This window comes from Zonotrichia albicollis, chromosome 3, assembly GCF_047830755.1.
Source record: "Zonotrichia albicollis isolate bZonAlb1 chromosome 3, bZonAlb1.hap1, whole genome shotgun sequence".
NCBI classification, from domain to species: Eukaryota; Metazoa; Chordata; class Aves; order Passeriformes; family Passerellidae; genus Zonotrichia; species Zonotrichia albicollis.
Genome location: NC_133821.1, coordinates 105,650,791 through 105,673,188, shown reverse-complemented (window position 1 = coordinate 105,673,188; position 22,398 = coordinate 105,650,791). Strand labels below are relative to the sequence as shown.

The 22,398-nt window shown below is 36.9% G+C and overlaps 1 protein-coding gene across 8 annotated transcripts in view; it reads right to left on the bottom strand.

The window, feature by feature from the left end:
* Positions 1-206: 206 nt before the first annotated feature.
* COL12A1 (collagen type XII alpha 1 chain) overlaps positions 207-22,398 on the bottom strand; it is a 99,873-nt gene continuing 77,681 nt past the window's right edge. For 6 of the 8 annotated variants that reach the window (XM_074538369.1, XM_074538368.1, XM_074538371.1 and 3 more), the window contains 15 exons: positions 20,926-21,075; positions 20,449-20,526; positions 19,772-19,858; positions 18,813-18,866; positions 18,206-18,301; positions 16,702-16,755; positions 15,698-15,751; positions 14,422-14,475; positions 13,247-13,318; positions 7,961-7,996; positions 7,787-7,853; positions 6,013-6,201; positions 4,902-4,970; positions 3,702-3,872; positions 207-1,302 (listed from right to left, as the gene is read on the bottom strand). In XM_074538369.1, the coding sequence (XP_074394470.1) occupies positions 1,121-1,302; positions 3,702-3,872; positions 4,902-4,970; positions 6,013-6,201; positions 7,787-7,853; positions 7,961-7,996; positions 13,247-13,318; positions 14,422-14,475; positions 15,698-15,751; positions 16,702-16,755; positions 18,206-18,301; positions 18,813-18,866; positions 19,772-19,858; positions 20,449-20,526; positions 20,926-21,075 (1,413 nt within the window). In that variant the 3' untranslated portion in view covers positions 207-1,120. The other 2 variants (XM_074538373.1, XM_074538374.1) reach the window with 2 other exon arrangements.

Below are 22,398 nucleotides of genomic sequence, written 5' to 3'. Positions count from 1 at the left end.
CTAAAAGTTATTCATACCTCAGACAGAGCAGGCATCTCCTGCTTTCATCCCCCCCACTTCTAGCCACCACAGCCCAAATACCTATTAAACTATGCTCATTCTAACTGATTTTTGATATCTGGCATTTCCAGATTATTGAGTAAAGAACACAAATACAATACAAATATGTCAGTCCCAAAATGCCTTTCAAAAAATGAATAGACACATACATTTTCAGTAGTTTTATTGAAAAATGCCTCTTTCATTTCAGAAATAAATAATATAAGGCAGTGAAATTCACAATTTGCAGTTAAAATATAAAAGCAGCAATTCTATATCCATAGTCTTGCAAACAATTTCCAACTGCTTTTGGTAACTAAGAAACATTGTATTCTGAAAAAAAAATCCATACTAAATATACAACATAAACATGCAATTCCATCTCTGCAGGATTGACTGCAATTTGGCATAAATGTAACTGTGTCTACAAACAAGGAGATTTCAGGCATTATTAAACTGTATCCAGTTGATACAATGATTTCAGCTACTTAATGTTTGTGGTGTTTAGAGGAGATGTATAAGAGCAGTATATGCTCCACAGATTGTAATTCAGAATAGAAGAAAATTACAATGATACTGGAAGGAGAGGGAAATTTTTGGTTCTTTTTAACTAGATATTGCAGACCTGTGATCTGACTGAACTGAAAACATGCATTTGAAAAAGAAGAAAAATGTAGAGCTAAAGCAGACAGTCCTTAGAAAATTTGCAACAGCTCTGTGGTTATTTTTGTTCTGGTTTTTGGTTTTCTTTTTTTTTAATGTATTTGTTTTTACATTATTTTAATGAAAAGGCAGCACTGGGATAACTGAATGCACACCTTAATCTGTATGCAACCACTATAAGCAACAGTATTTTACAAGCATTTCCAGAGCAACATGAAGTGTTTGGGTACACACATTGCTATCCCCACATAAGCAAGATACAAAACAGGGGTGCGTCTGACATGAAAAGGCCAGAAAGCCACATTGCAAAAGGATTGATGCACTCTCCCTGTGTGTATCTGCAAATGCAAGCACAGCAAAAGAAAAAACAAAAAAAACCCACCAACCAAAAAAACCCAAATCAAGACACACAGATCTTTTACGGATTTGTTTTTGCATTTCTTGATAGTGATCTTTTCCAGCGCATGTGCTCAGGGTATTCTGGTGAATGCATTTCAACTCCATAGTCCTCATACTCGTCCTCTCTCCTTTCTGACTCCATAGGTACTATAAAGGGTTCACCTTCAGGCTGATAGGGTCCACTTTCAGGCACGTATGGTTCTGGTTGAAAATAGTTGTCCGATTGAACATAATAGTTATCGCATGTCTTTGAATCCACATATGCAATGAACGTTAGTCTGGCTACATAATGTTAGTTCAACCTTATTTTCATATAATAAATATATAAATAATTAGTTCACTGGGGGTATTTCTCAGTTTTGCTCATGAATGCTTTTTTGGCAGTAAAATAATAAAAGGCTTTAAATTCATCTTGAAAGGCTTTGTATTTATAATACACAAAACAGTGCAGAAAGAGTCATAAATTAGGCAAGGGACAAATCATGGTAAAGCTATTTAAAAAAACCAAACAAAACCAAGAAAATCAAATAAAATTACTATTTTACAGCTACTTCAGTAAATCTAAGCATTGGGCTTTATTTTAAACTGCATAATTAATAGAAGACATGGAGCAGGTAAGGTGAAGAGATGGGTTTGGTGTATGCTAATTTTCTATGAGAATGGGAAAGTAAGTGTAGACATAACTATCACCAGCGGCAATATACAGTACATGTCATTTTGTCGTGCTGTTCCTCGTAACAAACCGAGTTACAGCTGGTGCTTCAGGAACACCAAAAACTACAGCAAAACAGAAGAAAAATTATTATAAAACTTTGGTATTTATAACTGCAGTTACAGATCCAACAAGATTACACATAAAAAAAGGTATATGCCCCAATTCAGACATGTTGGTAACAAGCAACAGACAGGTAGGTTTCATAAGTTGTCAAAGATGTTATTCTGGCATACAGCAAGCAGCAGCAGGCTTTTATGCAAAAGTATCACATAGAGTTGTTAACAGATTTTAGTGGATACAGTCCCATACAAATCATCTACAAGCCACAATTAGTTTACTATTTACATAAGCTATTTCTCATTTTCCAGGTTAAATCTGTCTCTCTTCTAATGGCATTACCTTCGCTGGTTAGTAGTTTTACAAGCCTCCTTCGCCACTGAGGTTTTTGGTGGTCTAGGTCTTTTTTAAAAAAGAAAGACTGTCTATTTTATTATTGAAATGCAATGGGCTTAATGAATTGATGTAACTGTCCTTTATCTCATGAATGAGTTGTGTTAGTAAAAGTATCTCCCCGTTCTATGAGGTCAACATGGTTCAAGAACCATATCCGTGGTGAAATATCCATACGGACTCATTTTCTAATAAGCACGTGCGCAAACATCTCAGAAACAGGATTTTCATGTATTCAAACTGTAAGCAGCACTGGCGACTTAGAAAATGTGTTAGCCGAAACCTGAAACAGGTCAAAGATGATGTTAGTCTTTTAAAAAGTCCATCTGATGTGCAAAAACATACTTTCATCCAACTAAATACATAACAGTTAAGTCTTAGGCATATATTTATATATGTATACAAAGCTGCTTGCTAGAAAGAACACTGCTGAATCACACGCACAATTTTCTTTATTTTTCACTTAAATAAGAATTTTTTTGTGAGATCTGCACAACGACCTGGCTCTTTAACCAGTATCACTGAGTCTGCAAGTGTGTACATATATATATATATATTTTCTTTTCTTCTTTTCATGGATACATGCACAATTACACTAACAGCAAACCACATCCAATAGTAGTATCACATACACTAATTTTGAGATCTGGCAAGGCATACATATTAATTTGTTACCAATACTGTGGTCCTGCAGGATCCCCATGTTAAAATATATTAGAATCTTTCCAGTCAAAAATTGGTGGTCACTGGGACCCCTCATTTTGGTTCCAGAAGCAGCCTACTGCTTTGAGCAAAGTCACAAAGTGGAAGGCTTATATGACTCAGGGCTAATCAGAGACTCCATGGCATTTAACTTGGTAGATATTGTAGGACAGTGGTGCTTTTCAGTTGTCTGCACTGTTATTAGCAAATGGATTTCCTTTGTGGAAATTTTTTATTTCAGGTATCAATTTTCTATAAATCCTGACATGGCTCAAAAAGAGACACATGGAAACTGCCAACCACAGCATTCCTTTTATTTTTCAAGAGAAACATGGAGAATTCAACCTTGTTCTGAAGACGATTGGAAGGGGTGGTGATAGAGGGGGAAAAAAGAAGAGAAGAAATTGGTCACTTAAATCCTATGAGCAACACCACCAGCTAATAACCATCTAAATTAAATAAAATAAAAAAAAAAACAAGACTACAATATTTACTCAGTACTTCCTATTTAGAACAAATCATGCATAACATCAAGCAATCCTAGAGCAAAGTGTAAATGGCTGCTCATATACTCGAACATTACAATGAGGCAGGCCTGCTCACTGACCCATCTCCTCCTGACTCATCATGTTCAGATTAGCAGGACTGTCTCATGTAAAGCAGCTCAATATGAACAGCCACACCTGTGAAGGCTATTTAGGGCAAGGTTAAGGTTAAGTTGTTCATAACCTACCTGGGAATCCTTGGCCATTGTAAGGGATGCTAGCACACTGGGATGAATCACAATATCCTGGTGGCCCTGGGGGACCCCGAATGCCCGCATTTCCAGGACGGCCTGGGGGCCCTGGTGGTCCTCGTGATCCTGTGGAGCCTGGTGGACCAGTTCTAGATTCTCCTTGTGGACCTAATTTTAGAATTGAGAGGTTGAGAGGTTGTTTAAGAGACATCTTGATAAAATAGCTAATACTTCTGTTTAGACTATACAGCCCAGGCTGTCTTCGGTGAGAAAGCACTCGCAACTCTGTTGCTATATGGGGATCAACAGAAAGAAATACAAAAGAAATCTAGAAATGTGACTCATCATGAGTTGCCTCCCTGTGTGTGGCTTATTTAAGTATTTATTCTTAGAAACTAATTTAGTAAGGTTTGAGCCAAGTAAGAAATGTCAACGTATTCTCTGGTTAATTTCCCCTTTGTGTAAGATATGATCATCTCAAGGGAAACTACTAGATTAGACAAGCACACTGGATTTCTATTAAAATATAGGAGTACATCAATTATACTGCCCAGTAGCCCCAGGATAGATGAGGTAATGTTGTTTTTGGAACAAATCTTATTATGGTTAGCAGAAAAGTAAAGCTTCAAATAACTGGGGCTACAATTTGCTGCAAGCATATTATGATTCCTGTAATGAAAAGCCATTTTAGCCTAGTAAACTACAAGCAGAAACAAATGATGCAGCTGATTTATGCTAAGGCGTAAACAAAATTTTGTAACATGAAAACCAAAACTTATAATCAAATAATATGTCTCTATTGTCCAGTAACTCTGCATTTGGGAGTATTTTATAGTCCAGCAAGTAAAAGAAAAAAACCTACATACTACAAAAGAATCGTCTGACAAGACTTATGAAAATTATCTGTCAAATATTTGGACAATGCATTTTCATGAAACACATTTTCACATTAACAAACATGCCAGATGACTAAATTAAAAGATGAAGATAAACACCTATTAGCCATGTCCAAAAATCTTTCTAAATTGCTATTTTTGTGGTGATTTCCTACAGATTTATTAGAGTAAACGCTAATATATGTCAAAAACTTGAAGTGGGCAAAGGGTGTTCATTCACTATATCAAGTCTAGTTCTCTATGAAGAAATATTTGCTTTTCTCCTACTTTTCTGTAATCTGATCAAACAAAAAAAAATTACCAGGTGGTCCTGGCAAACCTCGTGGTCCTTGGGATCCAGTCCCTCTTTCACCTTTCTCTCCAGGGATTCCTACAGAATAATACAAAGGCAATGAAAATCAAAGAAAGGAAACCGCATCAACAGATATTTCTTCACACTCTCTCACTGACATTAATATTTACTTTCCATGATTTAATACAACAAAAGTGGTTAAAATGGATGTTTTGCAGATGTTCAAATGTTAATTTGCAAAAATAATTTGGATATAAATATAGTAACCCAAGAATAAAATAGGATGTAGATGTAACATAACATGAATAGACTCTCTCAAACATAGAAAAGTTTTGAGATACTGAAGCACCACAGAATCTTCTTATTTTAAACTAGAATCAGAAAGGCCTTTTCAGTCTTGCATACTTCCGCTATAAAGGATGGTTTACACTCTCTTAGGAACAGTTACAATCAAAAACGTTTAAGAAATTCTTCTGAATTCCTTGATTTATTCCTAGCCTTTTTAAAAGAGTGTATAAAATATATCCTAGAAAACATAGCACGGAGTCTATGCTATAGTAGAGTAGTGGAAATAAGAAAAGGCCACAAAAAAGTAGACTACAGACACCCCATGTGATTGCAGTGATCCAAGATAGATGTAAAGTAGGTTTACCCATATGCTTACTTCCAGTTCAGTTGCTTCCCTCCCTCAGAATATTGTAAAGAGCTAAGGATGTTGATCTAATTCTTTAAATTCCTACATTTATATTTGTTAATAACTCATTTTCTCTCTTAATCAGTGTTCTACTTTGCAAAGAGTTGTCTTACTCCAAACAGCCTTTCAAGATGTAGCTCTATAGTGCCAAAACAGATCTGAGAACATTTGCTCTCCTGAGATTTTATGTGGAAGTCTCAGACAGCAGCCAAAATGTTATACCAATTTGTATTTCATGAAACTTCAGCAAGAGAGAGACAGGAAAGCACTGATCTACTTAACCTTGTCCTTCAGTACCCCAGTGTTCCTCAGGCAATCCAATTGGCCTAGCAGAGCTTCCTAGTCTGACATGGTAAAAGGAGCAGACTGCTCCTCTGGCAACCTCTGCACTACGTCCACAGCACAGCTGCCTTGGAATTTATTCACCTCTTTCACCAGGTGGTCCTTGAACCCCAGGAGGTCCTGGGAATCCTGGTCTTCCTCCAGGTCCAGGTTCTCCTCTTGTCCCAGCAGCTCCTGGGGGACCAGGTGGACCTGGTGGCCCTGGCTGGTTTCGGTTTGAATAATAATCATTCGGGATTTGATTCAGCATTTGATTGAACCGGCTCATTTGACCTTCAAAAGAAAATAAAAATGTGAAATGAGTGAAAATCTTTTATCAGAGTGGGAAGGAATAAAATATTATCTCTCTTAATTAAATTCTATTCTTGTTTCTATTCAATAAATTAGTACAGATTAATTAGAAAGACTTAAGATGAATGTCCGATAAGAAAGCTGAACATAAATGGAGAAGGGAGAGGGTTAGGGAGGAAAGGTAAGGGAGCTTCTGGAACCCAATGGCATTAAAACAATTATCACAGAACTATTAAAATCAACAAAGAGGCAAGTTTTTACAATACTCTTGCCCTTGGAGTTCTATTTAGAAGTTGTTTTTACTCTGACAAACAGAAAGGATTTGCTCCACTTCTAAAGCTGAAGTATCAAATTTCTCTGTACTTTCAGACCTCTGCAGCTACCACAGGCAATATAAATTATTCATGTGTAGAGTTAGCAGCACAATCCATGAAGTAAATTTCTTAAGCCTGTAGGATGCACAGGCTTGTACTTATACACCTTCTGCATATGGTCAAATTTCATTTCCAAAAAAATGGTTTGTGAACAAAAGCAACACCATTTTGAAGCTATGCAGGAAGGAAGCATAATGGAAAGACACATCTGATTAGTATAATGTGTCAGTCCTAGCATAACACTGAAGAAAGAGATCAGCTGAACACGAAAAAAATAAGTCAGGGATGCACTAAGAAATGTTAAAAGATCTTGGACATGACATCCTTATTCAGAAACCTAACACATTCACACATGTACTTTACTTCTTCTGTGATGGCTAACTATTAGAAATGTTTTTATAAGCAGCCATCACAGACATTTCAAAGGACATACTGTCCTCCTCCCTGTACACAAGCACTCTTAATGATCCAAATGGGATACCTGTTTTCCTCTGTCAGCACTTAACATTGTAATAGATACAATATTAAAAACCAGTTTGCCTTTGTCTTTCTTGGCAGGTCTAGTGATAGCAAAAGCACTGATTCAAGATCAGAGAGAAAGCCTCTGTAGAGAGCAACTTCATGGGCTGCAGAGCTGCACTATGTGGCAGTAGAGGACTGAAATTAAATTTGAAGTCATTTTCCAAATAAATACTGTTTCTACTTGCATAGCACCACTGATTCTGTGCACAGTGTTTAACCAGCACTCATTTGTCTTCCCCGGCTGGCAAAGTACCTGCAGCAAGCATCCTTTTTCTCACTGAAGATCCTTTTTCTTCTCTTGAAGATAAGACATGTTTAATGAGAAAATATATGCTGATTTTATTGCAAAGATGAAGTAATTTTGGAAAAAAATTACAAAGGAAACTTCAGCAGAATGTTTAAATTGCATGTGTATTTCCAAAGGTCACAGATTAGCTCCAACTCAGTTTATTCTGTTATTCTGTGATTATCAAGCTAGAGTCTGGAACTAGCAAAAAATTGCTGCTACATTTTTTCCACCAAAACATTTGCATTGGACAGCTATCAGCTTGTCAAGATCTTGCTGTGCTCTGTGGCCAATATTTGTCACTTTAAATTTAAACCATTGTTTTATCTTTTTAAGAAAGTAGTTAATTACTTGTATGGGATACAAAGCAAGCAACACTGTTTACCATTTATAAGTTGTTCACAAACTTGTCTTGCAACTGCTCGCATCATGTTCTGAGAAGCAATATCACCCTAAATAATCAAATCCAAAACAAGTGTTTCATTAGCACTTTGTACTTTTAAACACATAGTGTTTAATTTTAAAATTATGAGAAGAATTGACTTTTAAGCAGACTTACTCTGTCACCTTTTTCTCCCTTCATTCCAGGTGCACCCTAAAATAAATAAGTAAAAATTAAGCAACTGATTATGTTATTTTGCCCCAACTATAAGTTTGAGATGTGTAATTCTAGAAAAAGTTTTGACTCCTTCAAGAAGAAATGTCTGGTTCTCATTGAACTTCTCATTTCAGAGATGCTAAAACAGATGCCAGAAAAGAGTGGAGAAATGATGATATTTTGTCTGTCATCAAACACACTAATAGATGCAGAAGAAAATGATCTGAAGGAAAAATTCAAACTAGGACCAAAAATGGATCACACTGTCAATTTCAAAGTTGAATTTCTAGCATCATATTTGTTTAAATGATCAATGGTCTTACATGAGTCATATATGACTGTTTAATTTTAAGACAATTTATTATAGAAGGTATGTTAGGAAGAATAACATATGTCAAGAAAAGGTAGTTTTCTTCTTGAATCCATATAAAAAGTATTCTATATTAAGAGAAATTCAGTTATGACAAGATGACACATAACATGGAGAGAGTGCTTATTCTATCTATACTGACAGCTTTCCTCTTAATTCTCAACCATTTCTAGTCTTTAAAATGTCTCATAGAAGTCTTAGTTTGAGCTCCTTTATAATTAATTACATTTGTCAGTCTAGCAGCACTTCCCATTTGCCTTTGAATAGTTTAGTGGTTGTGGTGTTTTCAGTTTTCAAGAGTGCTATGAAAGAAGCAAACCAGAAGGACTGATTCTAATTTTTATATATGTATGTGTGTGTGAAAAACACTGGGAATAATGATAGGGCTTGCATGAGTTCACGTGGATTTTGATTTCTAGGCTAAATTGCTACTTGAACATAAGGCATATTTGAAAGATCAGTTTGGTCATCTGCTGCTCTGCATGGCTCTCTACATACTAACACACACATCATGAGTGTTACTGCTTTTTGCAGTGTAGTATTTCTTTAAGGAATCTATTTCTCACCATTAACAAAGCAAAGACCAAGTGTGGGCTGCAGCTGTTTCTCATAACATTCCTACAGTACCCACAATTAATTTCAACAACACAGAGCACCAAATCATTCCACTGAGGTCACAGCAGACACCTCTCGAATGTGGTGACACTGTTTCACACACTTCTGTGAGGCCTTGGGCAGACAAACACCCTTGGAGTATGTCAGGGTGTGAGCTTAGTGTGGTCCCTGAGCTTCTCTGCTGCAGAGTTGCACACACCTACCCCATGACACGCCACAGAAAATATGAGACAGCTCATCCATCACTGAGTTAAGTAGTTGTCGTACGGTACATTTGCATCATGAATAACAGATCGTTCTTGCAAAATTAATTGTACAGACTCAAATGAAAGATTTAGAATGGTGACACCATAAATGTGCCATTGGAATAAATTATGCCACCAATGAGGCAGCTGCTAATATGGATAAAATATACCCATGAAGCTGATGAATATCCTTTCCCTTCTGTCCTTTGCTTTTCATCTATATTTTTCTTACTCTGTGAAGTCCATGGGGAAATGTTTGTCTTTTAGTTTTAGCTTATTACAGCCATATGCTGAAACAGACTATGGACTTGTAAATGCCATACCATAAATAAATGGTAACAAGTAAAACCATCAGGAAAATATGACATTTCTGTCTGTCATTCTCCAATAATTAACATTGTGGTAAATGATGATGTACTGAAATTCTAAAAAAACCTTAATTTGATTCCCAAATAAATTGACATATCTCATTCATAAACTATTGCATGTACCTGAAATATTCATTGAACAGAACTGTAGGTTTTTTATTGCACTAGTCTATTACAGAAAAATATGGGGGAGGGGGTAGATGGTAAAGAAAGTACTAATGCTTCTCTTTCTGTTTGAAACTTTCCAATTTTTCTATTTCCTACAAGTGTACTCATTTGAAATTATCTACTGTATATGTATTTATAATTCATTCTTGTTTTATTCTCATTCTTTCTATGGCTTTCACAGTAAGACCTTCTACCAGAAGCAAATCATACAGTACATCTTTTGTGTATTCACAAGGTAAGGGAAGAGGGAGAGGGATGAGGTGAGGCAAGACAAGGCGACAAGGTCCCCCAACAAGGAAAATGCTAATGCCATGTATGGCCAATTCTAAAATACATTGAAATAAAATGAAACTCATTCCTCAATTTGTGACGTTGCAAGCACACACTGATTCAGCCTTGTGGCTGGAAGTCTAGAGCCTATTTGGAACTACCTTTAAAATTGGAAGATTAGAGACTGACTGGCCATCTTAACAGTAAAGTATATTTTCCACCTGGATATTTTAGAATCAAATTTTCAAAAAAATAATTACAACTTCAGTTACTGCATTACTATTTGCATCTTCCTCCCTCTTGGCTATATGCCTCTTAAATTTCTTTTAATAGACAAAAAAGTGCAGTTTAGCCTACTGCTTGACAGCATTTTGAGAAACAGCAGCTGCTGCTGGCATTCTGGTTTTTTGCTGTCCTGCAGTGAAGGAGTCACTTGGGGTCAGTGCAAGGAGAAGCTGGTTTATGCTGCATGTGGGATTTTTTCTGAGCTGTGGGATGAAGGCTGGGGCCGCAGCATAGTTCTACTGCTGAAGAGGACAAAACAAAGGAAGTTTTGCTATTTTTACTTTTAAAGATAATGTGCTCAATTGTTTTTCCCAAAAGAATGTTCGCTTCCCTCAAGAACCACCAGTTCATTGCTCCCAAAGCAGTGCCTTTTTGAGACTTCATCTAGGACATCTGCATAGATGGATGCAAGAGCAGGGAACACATGGCAGCAGAGAATGTAAAATTCTCAAAACCTGCATGTAACTCACAACAGACTTGGGCTACTCTCGAAAGCTTTTCACAGTTTATCTGGTCCTGGAGGCATCAGTTCAATAGCACCTTACTTATTAAATTTAAATGCCTTGCATTTTTTCTCAGGAACTGTCTAAATCAACAAAATCAGACCCTGTTGTCAGAGAGTCTGTTTTATAAACAGGATACCTCTACCTTAATACAAATTACTCTGTCTACCCATCGTTACTGTTTCCATTCTCGCACCTATAAAACAAGAACTGGAACTTTTCCTTTCTTATAGTCCAGCATCTTTTATTTCCCATTATATTTATTCACAGAAAACATATCCATTATTTCTTGAAACAATATCCTCTTCTAGTTTACTAAGTCTTTCTTACTGTTGATGGTTGTTACCTTATGATATGTGTATGAACCACTATGGAATTCTCACTCTCTGACCAGACAGACAGCAGACATTTTAGTCTCCTCAAGGATAGTATGCATACAGTTCTCAATAAATTACCAACTTGTTTGTGTTCTTACGGTTCCTTTTTCTGTCATTTTGTTGCTACACTGGAAAAAACAACTAAGTTTCTCTTGGAGGCACTTGTAAGCAGACCAAAAAGCCAAATTTCCTACTTCCATGAAAATTCAGTTAACACTTCTAGGATTTACTTGTTCTAGTATAAGTACACAGTGAGGTAGTGAAATGTTTACAGTGTGGTCTGCCTCAGCTTAGCACATTAGTGGTATTGAATACATCAGGAAGGAGCTCCAGCTGACCACATTCACAGGGAGTAACTTCAGAACACCAAGGCTGCTCATAATTTGCAGGTAACTGTATACCTTTTACCTGGAATGCAATATAACCCTTGGCTTGCAGGGGTCTTTCTCCTCACTTTCATTTAATAGTACTAGCAATACAGATTGATCAGGGAGAAGAAAATCTGGCAGGATCTGGTGAAAAATTATTTATTCCTTGTATTTACTAGAGGCAAAGTGAAGCCTCATTATCTTTCTCTTCAGGCAAAATTATGATTCATGACAGTGCAAGTTGCATTTGGCTGTCAGGCTGCACCTTTGGCAGCTGTAATACTGCAAACAAAGGAAGGCCTTGAAATTCTGTCCACCAGGAATCTGATAAAACATCTGTACTAGGTACAAGCCAGAATTCCTGCTGGGATCTGTTCTAGAAACATTAGAAATGGTAAATACGATGCACAGTGTCCCATTACAGGAAAGTGCAATAAGTGCAGGGGAAAACATTTATTTTTAATTGAAAGGAACTCTTAAGAATTAGAGTGCAGGAGAATTTAGACATGGTGCATGGACAGGAGTTGGCTGCCTTGCTTTGCAAAAGTCTTTAAACTGGGCTTGTAGCCAGAATTCCTTCTAAACACATGATTTACCTGCAGAAGATCTTTACTTCTGAACTGGGTACTTACCAGCTATCCATTGTCCCAGGTGAAGGAAAAATCAGATACACCTGACAATTTAAAGCTCCCTTGAGAGCAAAGCACAGCACTTTGTGCTCCAGCCATGTCTATTCAACATGTAACTGAGCACAAATATCCCACTAAAATGTACATCTAAAGGCAGGAAAGCTTCAAGACTTTCCTAAGACACTCCATGTCCTCTACTCCAAGGAGAAATAGAATTTATAGTCTGGCAAACACAGACTGAATTCAACGTGTGTATGAGAAAATGACCCAGCTTCCAAGTACTCCTGGAGCTTCCGCTTCATGGCCATCAAGTTTCCCAGCCTACTACATATTCTTTCAAATTATCCAGCTTTTTTATGTACAACTACACTGAGGCAGGATAGAAAATTCTAGATGACTGTGATACATTTTCCACAAGTAACGAATGACTTCTCATTTCACTTGATGTCTTACTCAAGGTATAATTTCTCTGAGATACCATGAATGACTCAAATTAAATTTCCCCTGAAACTGTTGGTGGGAGGCAGCACCTCCTGCTCTTTCTCCCTGTTCAGGAAGCAGTTTAAAAGTTGAATAGAACCCACAGAAACCACTCCTAAATAACTGTGAAATAACATTGTAAAAATAATGAAACATTTTCAAAACAGAACTGATTATGTAATATTATCAAAGGTTATCCACCTTCAGCAGTTTATCACTTTTTTACTACACACGCATGCAGTAGTGTAAAGACTTTACAATCATTTTGCTGACCTAGTTTTCCATGCTTATGCAGTGTAGAAATTAATATATGTCTTGGCACATAATAGCCTACGATCTTTTTAGTGGAAACCAGAGACCACAATTTCCAGCCCCAACTATTAAACTCAGCAAAATGGCATACTGTAAAAATAAAATTATTTTTAAAAAAAGACTTGTGGGTTTAGGTCAGCTCCACTGTATTAACCACCATCATAAGTGCAAAACAACTATTTCAAGCAGCAGAAGTCTCATGTTCATCAACAGACTGTAATTTTAAATTTGATACTCTAAGTGTATCATTATCTTACTGGTGTCCCACGATCTCCTGGTTTCCCTGGTTTTCCACTTGGGCCAGCAACTCCTGGAACTCCGGGAGCACCCTGCAACAGAAGAGAAGTACAATGAATTGTGGAAATACACAATTACCTAAGCCCTAATAAGAAACATGTTATTGTATTGAGTACAAAGCAATATTGAAAGTAGTTCCTATCAAGTTGTTTTCTGTTAGGTACATATCAGGCTTGAAAAATTTTTTATGGAATAAACAGTTTGTTTGGAAATGTGTTCTTTTATGCAACACCACAGTTTAACAGGCATTGTGGCACTGAAAGATGCAGAGGGTGAGTATATGTTTCTTGGTATCATTCTTAATGACCAATTCCTAAAACAGTACAAAATAGTTGGGCCTTCTAAGTTCACCTAGCAGATCTGTGATCCATGTTAAAATCCACAACAAGCAGACCAAAAGCCATTCTAGTGATCCCAGATAAATACAAAAAATTAAAATAACAGTATCAGATTATGTGACAAAAGCTCATCTGCACATTCACAAAGGAACATGAGGAAGACAGTTGTGGGGACGTGGGGCCAGCCCAAATAATACTCTGCCTTAGAAACTGCTCTCTATAAATGTAATGCAAATATGTGTTCTGTGTGCATCTGCCTTTTGGAAATGCAGCTTCCAACTTGCTATAGGTTAGACCTGATGACATGGGGCTGCAGCAAATTGCCTATCTTGGGCTGTATGATCCACCATAGGCTTTTCTCTAACAGCCAGCCTCGTTTCTAGCATGGTCCCACAAAACACAGTGAAGCAGCTCTGAAAGCAAAAGCTAATCTTCAAATGCTCTTGTCAAGAAAAACTTGTATTAACAGTGTTTGTTTTCCCCAGTGTACAAGTGATAAGCCAACTGGTTTCAGGAGACCTAGCTATGCATTTAAAGATCATAACTAAAGAACCAGATAAACTGGTTCCCTTATTTACTCTGGCAGAAATCAGTTTCAAAACCACTGTTATGAACATTTGTGAATATATGCTTTGCCCAGCTCTCTGCTCACCTTCTACCAAGAGCTTTTCAGACCCATTTAGGAGATTGAGCAAAGGATCCATTACATATTTGACAGAAATTGAAAATGTCAATATGGCTCTCTCTTGGCTCAGGTCTCTTAATTCAGAGTATATCAAAGACAAAATTATATTTACCGCTGGTCCTGGTGGGCCTCTGGGACCTGTGGGACCATCTTTTCCTGTGAAACCCTATTCAAAAACAAAAGTAAGATTAGAGAAATCTTACTTTGATTTTTACAATTATATAATTGTATATATATATGGTTACTACTGTAATTTCTTTTAAAACCTATCCACAATACAAGTTAGAAAATAGCTATCACAAATCATGCTGGAGAAGGCTATGGAACACTGAGCTTCAGACACTTTAGACATTCAGCTGCTGTTGATTAACTAAAAATGAAATCAATGTTTCTTAATATTTTTAAGAAAAGGAATCATTACTCTATCCCAGAGGAGCAAAATCTCTCTTTTCACTGTTCCCTCATTCACAGTTTAGCTGGAATATCAGAGATTTATACTTAACTGGAGACCCCCCCTCCCTCTCAGATATTTCCCCTGCAAGAATGAAGGCTGAGCAGAAATTTACTGAAAGTTCCCATTTCAGTAATCCAACATTCAGTAATGCACAAGTCAATGTTGATGGTCCATGACCCACCAATCCAACAGTATCCTCTTTGGCCACCATACAGCCATCTATTTTCATTTTCAGCTTGAATTCCCCCTAAAGGACAGCTATAAATGCATACATCAGCTATGAATTTTGCCTGTAAGGGCAAATAATTGCTTCAGTCATCTTAAAGGTGATATTCTACTGTGACAACAAGAGAGATTTACCTGACTGCAATTAGAAGAAAGGAATTGCAGGTACTCCACAATGACCTGTGTACATGCCCTTCATTAGGAAGACATTTCAGAGTTCTCTATCCAAAGAAGCTCCTGACACTCAAAGGTTTAGGGGCAAGCCTGAGCTTCACAGTAAGTTTGGCACAGACAGATTCCTAACCAATATGGCATCTCCCAGATGTTGAGATAAGCAGAGTTTCAAAGGGATCCCCAGTAGCAGCAACAATGCAGGGAAGGCAGCAGGGCTGAGCCCCTCTGCAGAGCCCTGCCTGGGGGTCACACTGCCTGACCTAAGGATGAAGGCAGCTGAGAACCTCGCCAGGAGAGGGAGCAGGGCAATTTTTACAGAACCTGTCTGGCTACCAATAGCTGTCTGGGGAGGTTTTCACCCCTGATGTGTTTCCAACCCTGCTACTTTCATCTCTCCAGAAGGGGTGCTGACAAAAGGACTCCTCTTGAAAAAACATTTGAAAATTGAAAGACATATAAAGAACTGGAAAAATCTGACAAAACACAAAAATTACATTATTTGATCTTTTCAGAACATAAACTGAGCAAGCCTTACCCTTTCTCCTGGAGGTCCCACTGGTCCAGGTGGACCAGGTAAACCTGGTGTTCCCTGGAGGGACAAAGAGTGAGAAATCGTATCCATGACAGAACAAACATCTCTGTTATGTCATTCCATATATTTCAAGCATATATGTTCTTCCCTCCTTTCTGTCTAATCTCATTGTACACTGACATGTGGCATTGCTTCCTACAGGACATTACTACTCCCTAAAAGTATACTACTCAGAGTTATAAGGACTAATGAAACAGATAAAGAATACAAGGTCCTTGGCCCACGACTGACCTTATCTGATATATGAAACTAAGTCCACAACAGCACTTAAGCACTCCTCATGTAGTCTTTTTATCTTCACTAAATTAAGGACAATATAGTAACCCAGGAATATTCATTATTCCAGAACATGTGCAGATCAATGACCTTAGATTATTTATAAATTTGGTCAATTAAAAAAGGTCCTATTTTTTTCTCCTCCTTTTATAGTTTACAGTACAGAAACTTGCAAGTAACTGAACTTAAATATTGTCTTCTTTCAGGAAGCATACAAATAATGTCCCAAGGCCATTTGAATTTCAAAAGTAAGTAGAAAGTAATTAGTAATTGCTAAAGAAGAGCTCAGCAAAGTTCTGCAATCTTTATTTTAGGAGGACATTCAACTGCAAGTGGTCAGAAGATGAGAGACCTTCCTTGGGAATTGAGTACTCTTCCTAATAGAATGGTCTGTTATTGTGCATTCACAACAGGGATGGGGATTCACAGTTGGGATGGGCATTTGGCTTGACCAAGCACAGTTGTTTTTTTCACATTTGCTGTTTTGAATTGTTTATTATTACCTATATTTCAAATTTCTAAGAGTAAGATAACTGTGTTTCCAAAACTGTGGCCCAGGGAGGTATGAGAAGAGCCCATGACTCCTAGTGATGTCAAAGACAGCTGTCCAGCAGCCAGGTTTCTTCAGGAATAGTGCAAAATGACATCACCTTGTCTAAGTGTCAACTTACCGATCGCCCTGGGAGTCCAGGCTGGCCAGCATCTCCTTTCATTCCTTGACGACCCTATAATTTTCACAAATGATTACAGAGTGCATCATACTTCCAGGACACAAGGTGTAGGAGGATATAAAGAAGCAATCTGCTGCCTTTCACAGCTAGCTTGCCTTCCATATATGCTACAACACTGTAGTATAAATGCACAGTCCAAACCCACATGAGCTAAACTAGACAAAACAATATTAATTTTTTACAGTGTCTTGCATGATAATCCAGCATTAACAACTGGTACTAATCAAAAAATTTGTAAACATAGACTGAGAACATGATTCTTAATTGATAGGAAAAACAAAAGTACATGACTCAAAAGTGCTCTAAATTTGTGTTAGCTAATGAGAAATTCCACGAATGTTGGTGTTTTCATTCTTCAGACTTTTTCAAGTGGATGTGACAAATAAATGGCTTATTTGCATTACGCATGTAAGAGGAATGTTTTTCCTTTCTTGCTATTTGATACCTCTATGTCTTCTTTAATAAATTTTTAAATTTATTAAATTTAAATTAGTGTGTAACAAAAAAAAAATCATGAAAAGAATCTACATAGGGTAACAAAGTCATTCTACTTTGTCCTTACAAAACAGAAGGTGTTCCTAATGTCTACCTTAAAGCACGTTTTGTTTTCCATTTTCCAAATTCCATTACAGATGGAGCAGGTAACCAATTTTCAAATGAAAAATGACACAGCATGCAATTAGACATCACTTCTTCTTTCCATAGAATTTATATTTTGATCAAAGACTTCATAAAAAAAATCTCCTGAATATATTAAAATTCAAGTTAATCTCAAACAGGGAATATCAGGATTATATTGTTGCTTTCAGGGTGATTATTTATTGAAATAAGGCAAAAGCAGCCTTAATACATTCACGAAGAGTTGTGCATGCAATCTTCTATAAAAACCAGAACATAGTGAAACTTCACCAGCGTTGATAAGACTTGCTTTGGCTTTGAAGGCATGCACATGAAATCAGAAATAGCATCTTGCTAAAATATGGATGCTGTTGCCAAGAAACCCCCTAGCTACTGATTTTAGCCAGACAACAGAAGTTGAACATGTAAGTCTGTGAAAAAGTCTTCAAAGTATTACTGCATCCTTAATTTTCCTGTACCACAATTTGATATTTTTAAGTCCTTAAACTGGAATGCCTAGCAACTCTACAGAATGCCATTAAGATTGATAAGAGAGTAGCACAATTTACATTACTGCACTCAGACCTTGTCCCTTCATTAGAATCCTATAAGCACATGTAACATTCAGGACAGAAAATGCTATTTTATTAAGAGCCTTGTTTCAGAAAGAGATGTGTTTCACAATGCTACTGGGTTGCAGGGGCAAATGAATGCTCTGGCAAAGCTGCCACCCTCTTCCCAAGACCACCATCCGATGGGCAGTTCTGGCTTCACACACACTGCCTGCTGATGGCACTCAAAAGGGACACTCAGAAGGGGCACTCACCGGTTCACCTGGGATTGACAGCCCGTTGGGACCCTGTGGACCTGGGGGACCTTGAGGGCCTGGAGGACCTGTCTCACCACGAGGACCAGGAGGCCCCTTAAAGCAGAAAATTAAAACAAAATTGTAAATGACAATCCTGTCTGAAATCCGTAACTAAAATCCTTTGGATAAGACACTTAAGGTAAGTCAGAAGCCTGGAGACACATTTAATACTTCGGAAGAACAGTGGAAATAGCTGTTCAAGAGGCATACTCTTTCATAAGCTATTCTCTGATTCATGTTGGCAGTCTCAGGCCAATGTATGCCCTCTGGCAATGCCAATTAGAAGTATTGCCATGTCCTGTGTACCAATGAGAGAACAATAATGCTGCAGAGTGTATACTAACACTCTGATGCACATAATCCCAGTATCCTGATGTGTGGTCAATGTAGCTACATAGACTGTGATATATAGTCTCAAATAGATAGGCTGCACATAAGTAACATAAAGTCATATTTTCAATTAAATTTTAATTAACATTCTTAGACTAAAACTAAGCATAAAAATTTTCATACAGGTAATCCTGTTTTAATATCATTATAGATGCATTTTGGGAAACATACTTACAGATGATCCAGTCAAACCCCTTTCACCTCTGGGACCTTTAGCGCCTGGGCCACCCTAAATTGAGTATTTGGAAAGAAAATGTATTTCATACACAGAAAGCAAAGGTGCATAATACTTATGTGCATTATGAATTCTCTTTAACAAACTCTTAAGTGAAGCCCCAAAGTTTTGAAGTGTACAGATCATACTGCTAAAAAGAATAGTATAATGAAATATGCATCAGGAACTCAGGGAAACCACATCAGCTTCAGCCTTGCCAATTCAGCCCATAAAAAATTATTATTTTGGTTTTTGTCTCTCCAGACATAAACTTCAATTTATATTCATCAAAAACTCTGAAGACCTCTCTAGTAGGCTACCAGGCAACTTAACTGGGCTTTAGATTCTTCATGCAGCATTTTTGATAGTTTCAAAGTATGACTAGTAGGCTGGCTATAACTCCCTAATATTCAAAGCAATTGATAGGACTATGTCCATTCCATAAATTAATTATTTAATTAATTAATATCTCTTCTCATAAAAAAAATAATTTATTTCCCTGACAGAGTAAAGAATCTTTCCTTGGAGTGAAATCTTGACTCTGTATTTAGAAAAAATATTTTTTCAGTTAATTAAAAATGTCTTGTACATGATGTGCAAGATACACCTGACAATTTAAAGCTCCCTTGTGAACAAAGCACAGCACTTTGAGCTGTGCCAGAGTCTTTCAGCCTATCAAACAATGAGGAACTAATCTCAGTGATCACACAGGAAATATAGGAAAAGATCATACAAACAAGTAGATATGGTAGGATCTGATGAAAAGGGGATGGATTAGCATGTTGTTAAGGATATATTGACAAGAACTATGTCTCTGACTGACATTTGTTTCACAAAGCCACAGACCAACACAAAACTACTTCCATAAATTTAAAAATCAGAACATTTTCTATTGTGTATAGTTACAGCTGGTAACTTACAGCTGGTCCAGGAGGTCCTGGAGGTCCCACACTGTCTTGAGTACAGGTACAAGCATTTGGAAGAGCTGGGCACTTTGCTTCATCTCTCTGAAAATTCAATCACAACTTATTACTGTTCTTTTAAAGAAATGTACTCAGTGGAAGCACGCTTTTCTGAAACAATAGCAGGAAGATTCACTAATACCCTGTTTCCAAGTAAACTCACAGCTAAACTGTGGTTTCCAAATGTTTCGACAGGATCTTTTATATATTTAGCAAATTTTATCTGTGAGCTATGCAAGGCATTTACAATAGAGGCACAAGCAAAGTATTTATATGCACTTGACAATCAGCTTGCGCTGACAAAGAATAGTTACTTTTCGAATGCCACTCCAAGAACAGATTAAATAAATAAATAAATAAATTCCCCATTTGATAATACCTAGAATTTGAAACATCACTGAAATACAAATGTGACAGACATTTTTTTGCAAAATTTCTAAGGGGCTCAATTCTAGCATTACAGCTTTACTGTCTCAGACACAAAACTTTGAAATATGGTGCAGTTGACTGGCTGCTCTGACAGGTGTGATTTAGATGTGTTGTCAGTACAAGGTCTAATGACATCCTAACAGTAATATTATTAAATTTTGTGTCAATACATTTTTCTGGGTAGCCTCTGGTTCATTCATACTTACCATAGAAGGGAGATCACAGCATCTGTCTCTGCTAGTCCAAACTGGACTGCATACAATGTCAAAATTCTGGATTTCTAACTGTAAAAGAAAGAAATACTCTTGAAAGATACATTAAGTTTGGTGTGTTGTTAAGTATAAAATCTATCAACATTATCATTAAAAAATCACTCCTCCACTTATTTCTAATGATAGAGTATCCACAGTATATGCACTCAATCACTGTCAGCTCTCCCTATTAAAAGAAAAAAATTCCTGCCCTTGTTTGAATTTACCTGATTGTGGCTTCCAGCTACTACATTTTTGTTCTTGCAGTTCTGCTAGAACAAGAAGCTGTAAAGATTAGACTCTCAAGTCTACTGACTTGACAGTACACATGCTTGGAAGCTTTGGATGATGCAACAGTGGTTTCCCAACAATCCCTAATCTCTACCCTCAGAAAATGTCAAAGTCTTGCAAAAATTCTTATTTCTTGCTTACTGTTGCTGATCTTCGGTCGCCTTTTAGAAGTTTCCCAAGTATTTCATAGCCATCAGTTGTGATATTGCCAGCTTCCTTAATTGGTTTTTCCATTATTTCACTGCAGTCAATGTAAATCTTAACATTTGATGAAGTAACAACAATATGGACCTAAAAAAAGTTTAATGAAATATTTAGACATGGCACATGGGCACAGTTACTTTAACACCTTAATAGTACTTCACTGATTGGATAGTACTGTTTTAAATTTCACTCCTAGTAATCCTGATATACTTCCAGCTGGTGGAAAAATTCAAACTCAGGGAAAGTCTATGACATTTATAATCTCTTCTGAATGTGTTGAAGGTCAACAAGATGAACACAAGCACAATTAAGAAATACTATTTAATGTAATAGTTGAACTATTATTAACTATTTTAAAAGCTTGCCTTATATTTTTTTAAGATGGCAGAAAAGTAAAAAAAAAAAAAAAAAAACTTGTCAGAGGAAGTGAATATAAGCATTTATTGTTCTCTTCTGATGGCTGGGACCACACAAGATGTTTATAAGCCTGGGACTGCCCACTGGCTAAGAGGCTGTAGTTCAGAGAGAAGATTGTTTCAGACCCAAAGATGCAGAGTTCAGTTTCCACAGATGACTCAACCAGAGGCATTAACTACATTGAGATCCAGGAAGTGATCAGAGAAGCCTGCCCAGAGCAAGACAAAATAATGGAAGATGCAAGAGAAAATTTCCACAAAAGAAATATGGTTACACAAATAAATGCCAAAACAAGGGGAAACAGGGAAGATGAAGAGATTAATTAGTTTCCAGTAATTAATTAATTACTGGAAATAGAAGACACTTAGGAGGGAGAAAGGAAAGATTGTAATAAAGAGAGAGTATGTTTACCAGGAGACAAGAATGAAGAGCTTGGGGGAAACACAGTAAAGCTTGAACAGAGGAACATATAAAACCTAAGCAAAGATTATCTTTCCAAATATTTAAAGTATGTATGGCAAATGTTACAAAAGTTAAGTTTCAACATTTCTCTGAAAGAACAAAAAATATTTAGGGGTCTCTGAGAAATACAAAAGGGCCACTTTAGCATGTGTAATATGCAGTTCCTGATCTTCAGGCAAAAGAAAGTTTTCAGGGGCTTTATATACCTTACTGACAGCACATATTTCACATACGTCATTATAATATCTATGTACTAGTTAAAGTGTCAACACAATAAGATCAGGAGTAAAGAATCCCTGAAATATATATATTTTTTTAATTTTCTCTTATCACAGTACATAACATACAGAAACATATTGCTATTTGATGACTGCTTAAAAATTGGCACAAAGTTGAGAGATTCCCCTAAATGTCCTGGGTCAATAAGTGCCTCAACAATCTCCTGGGAATTTTTTCCTTTTTTTCCCTTTTGAATATTTTCCCATGCAGACTTGTCTCCAAGGCATCAGCACAGCTTATCTAAAACTCTTT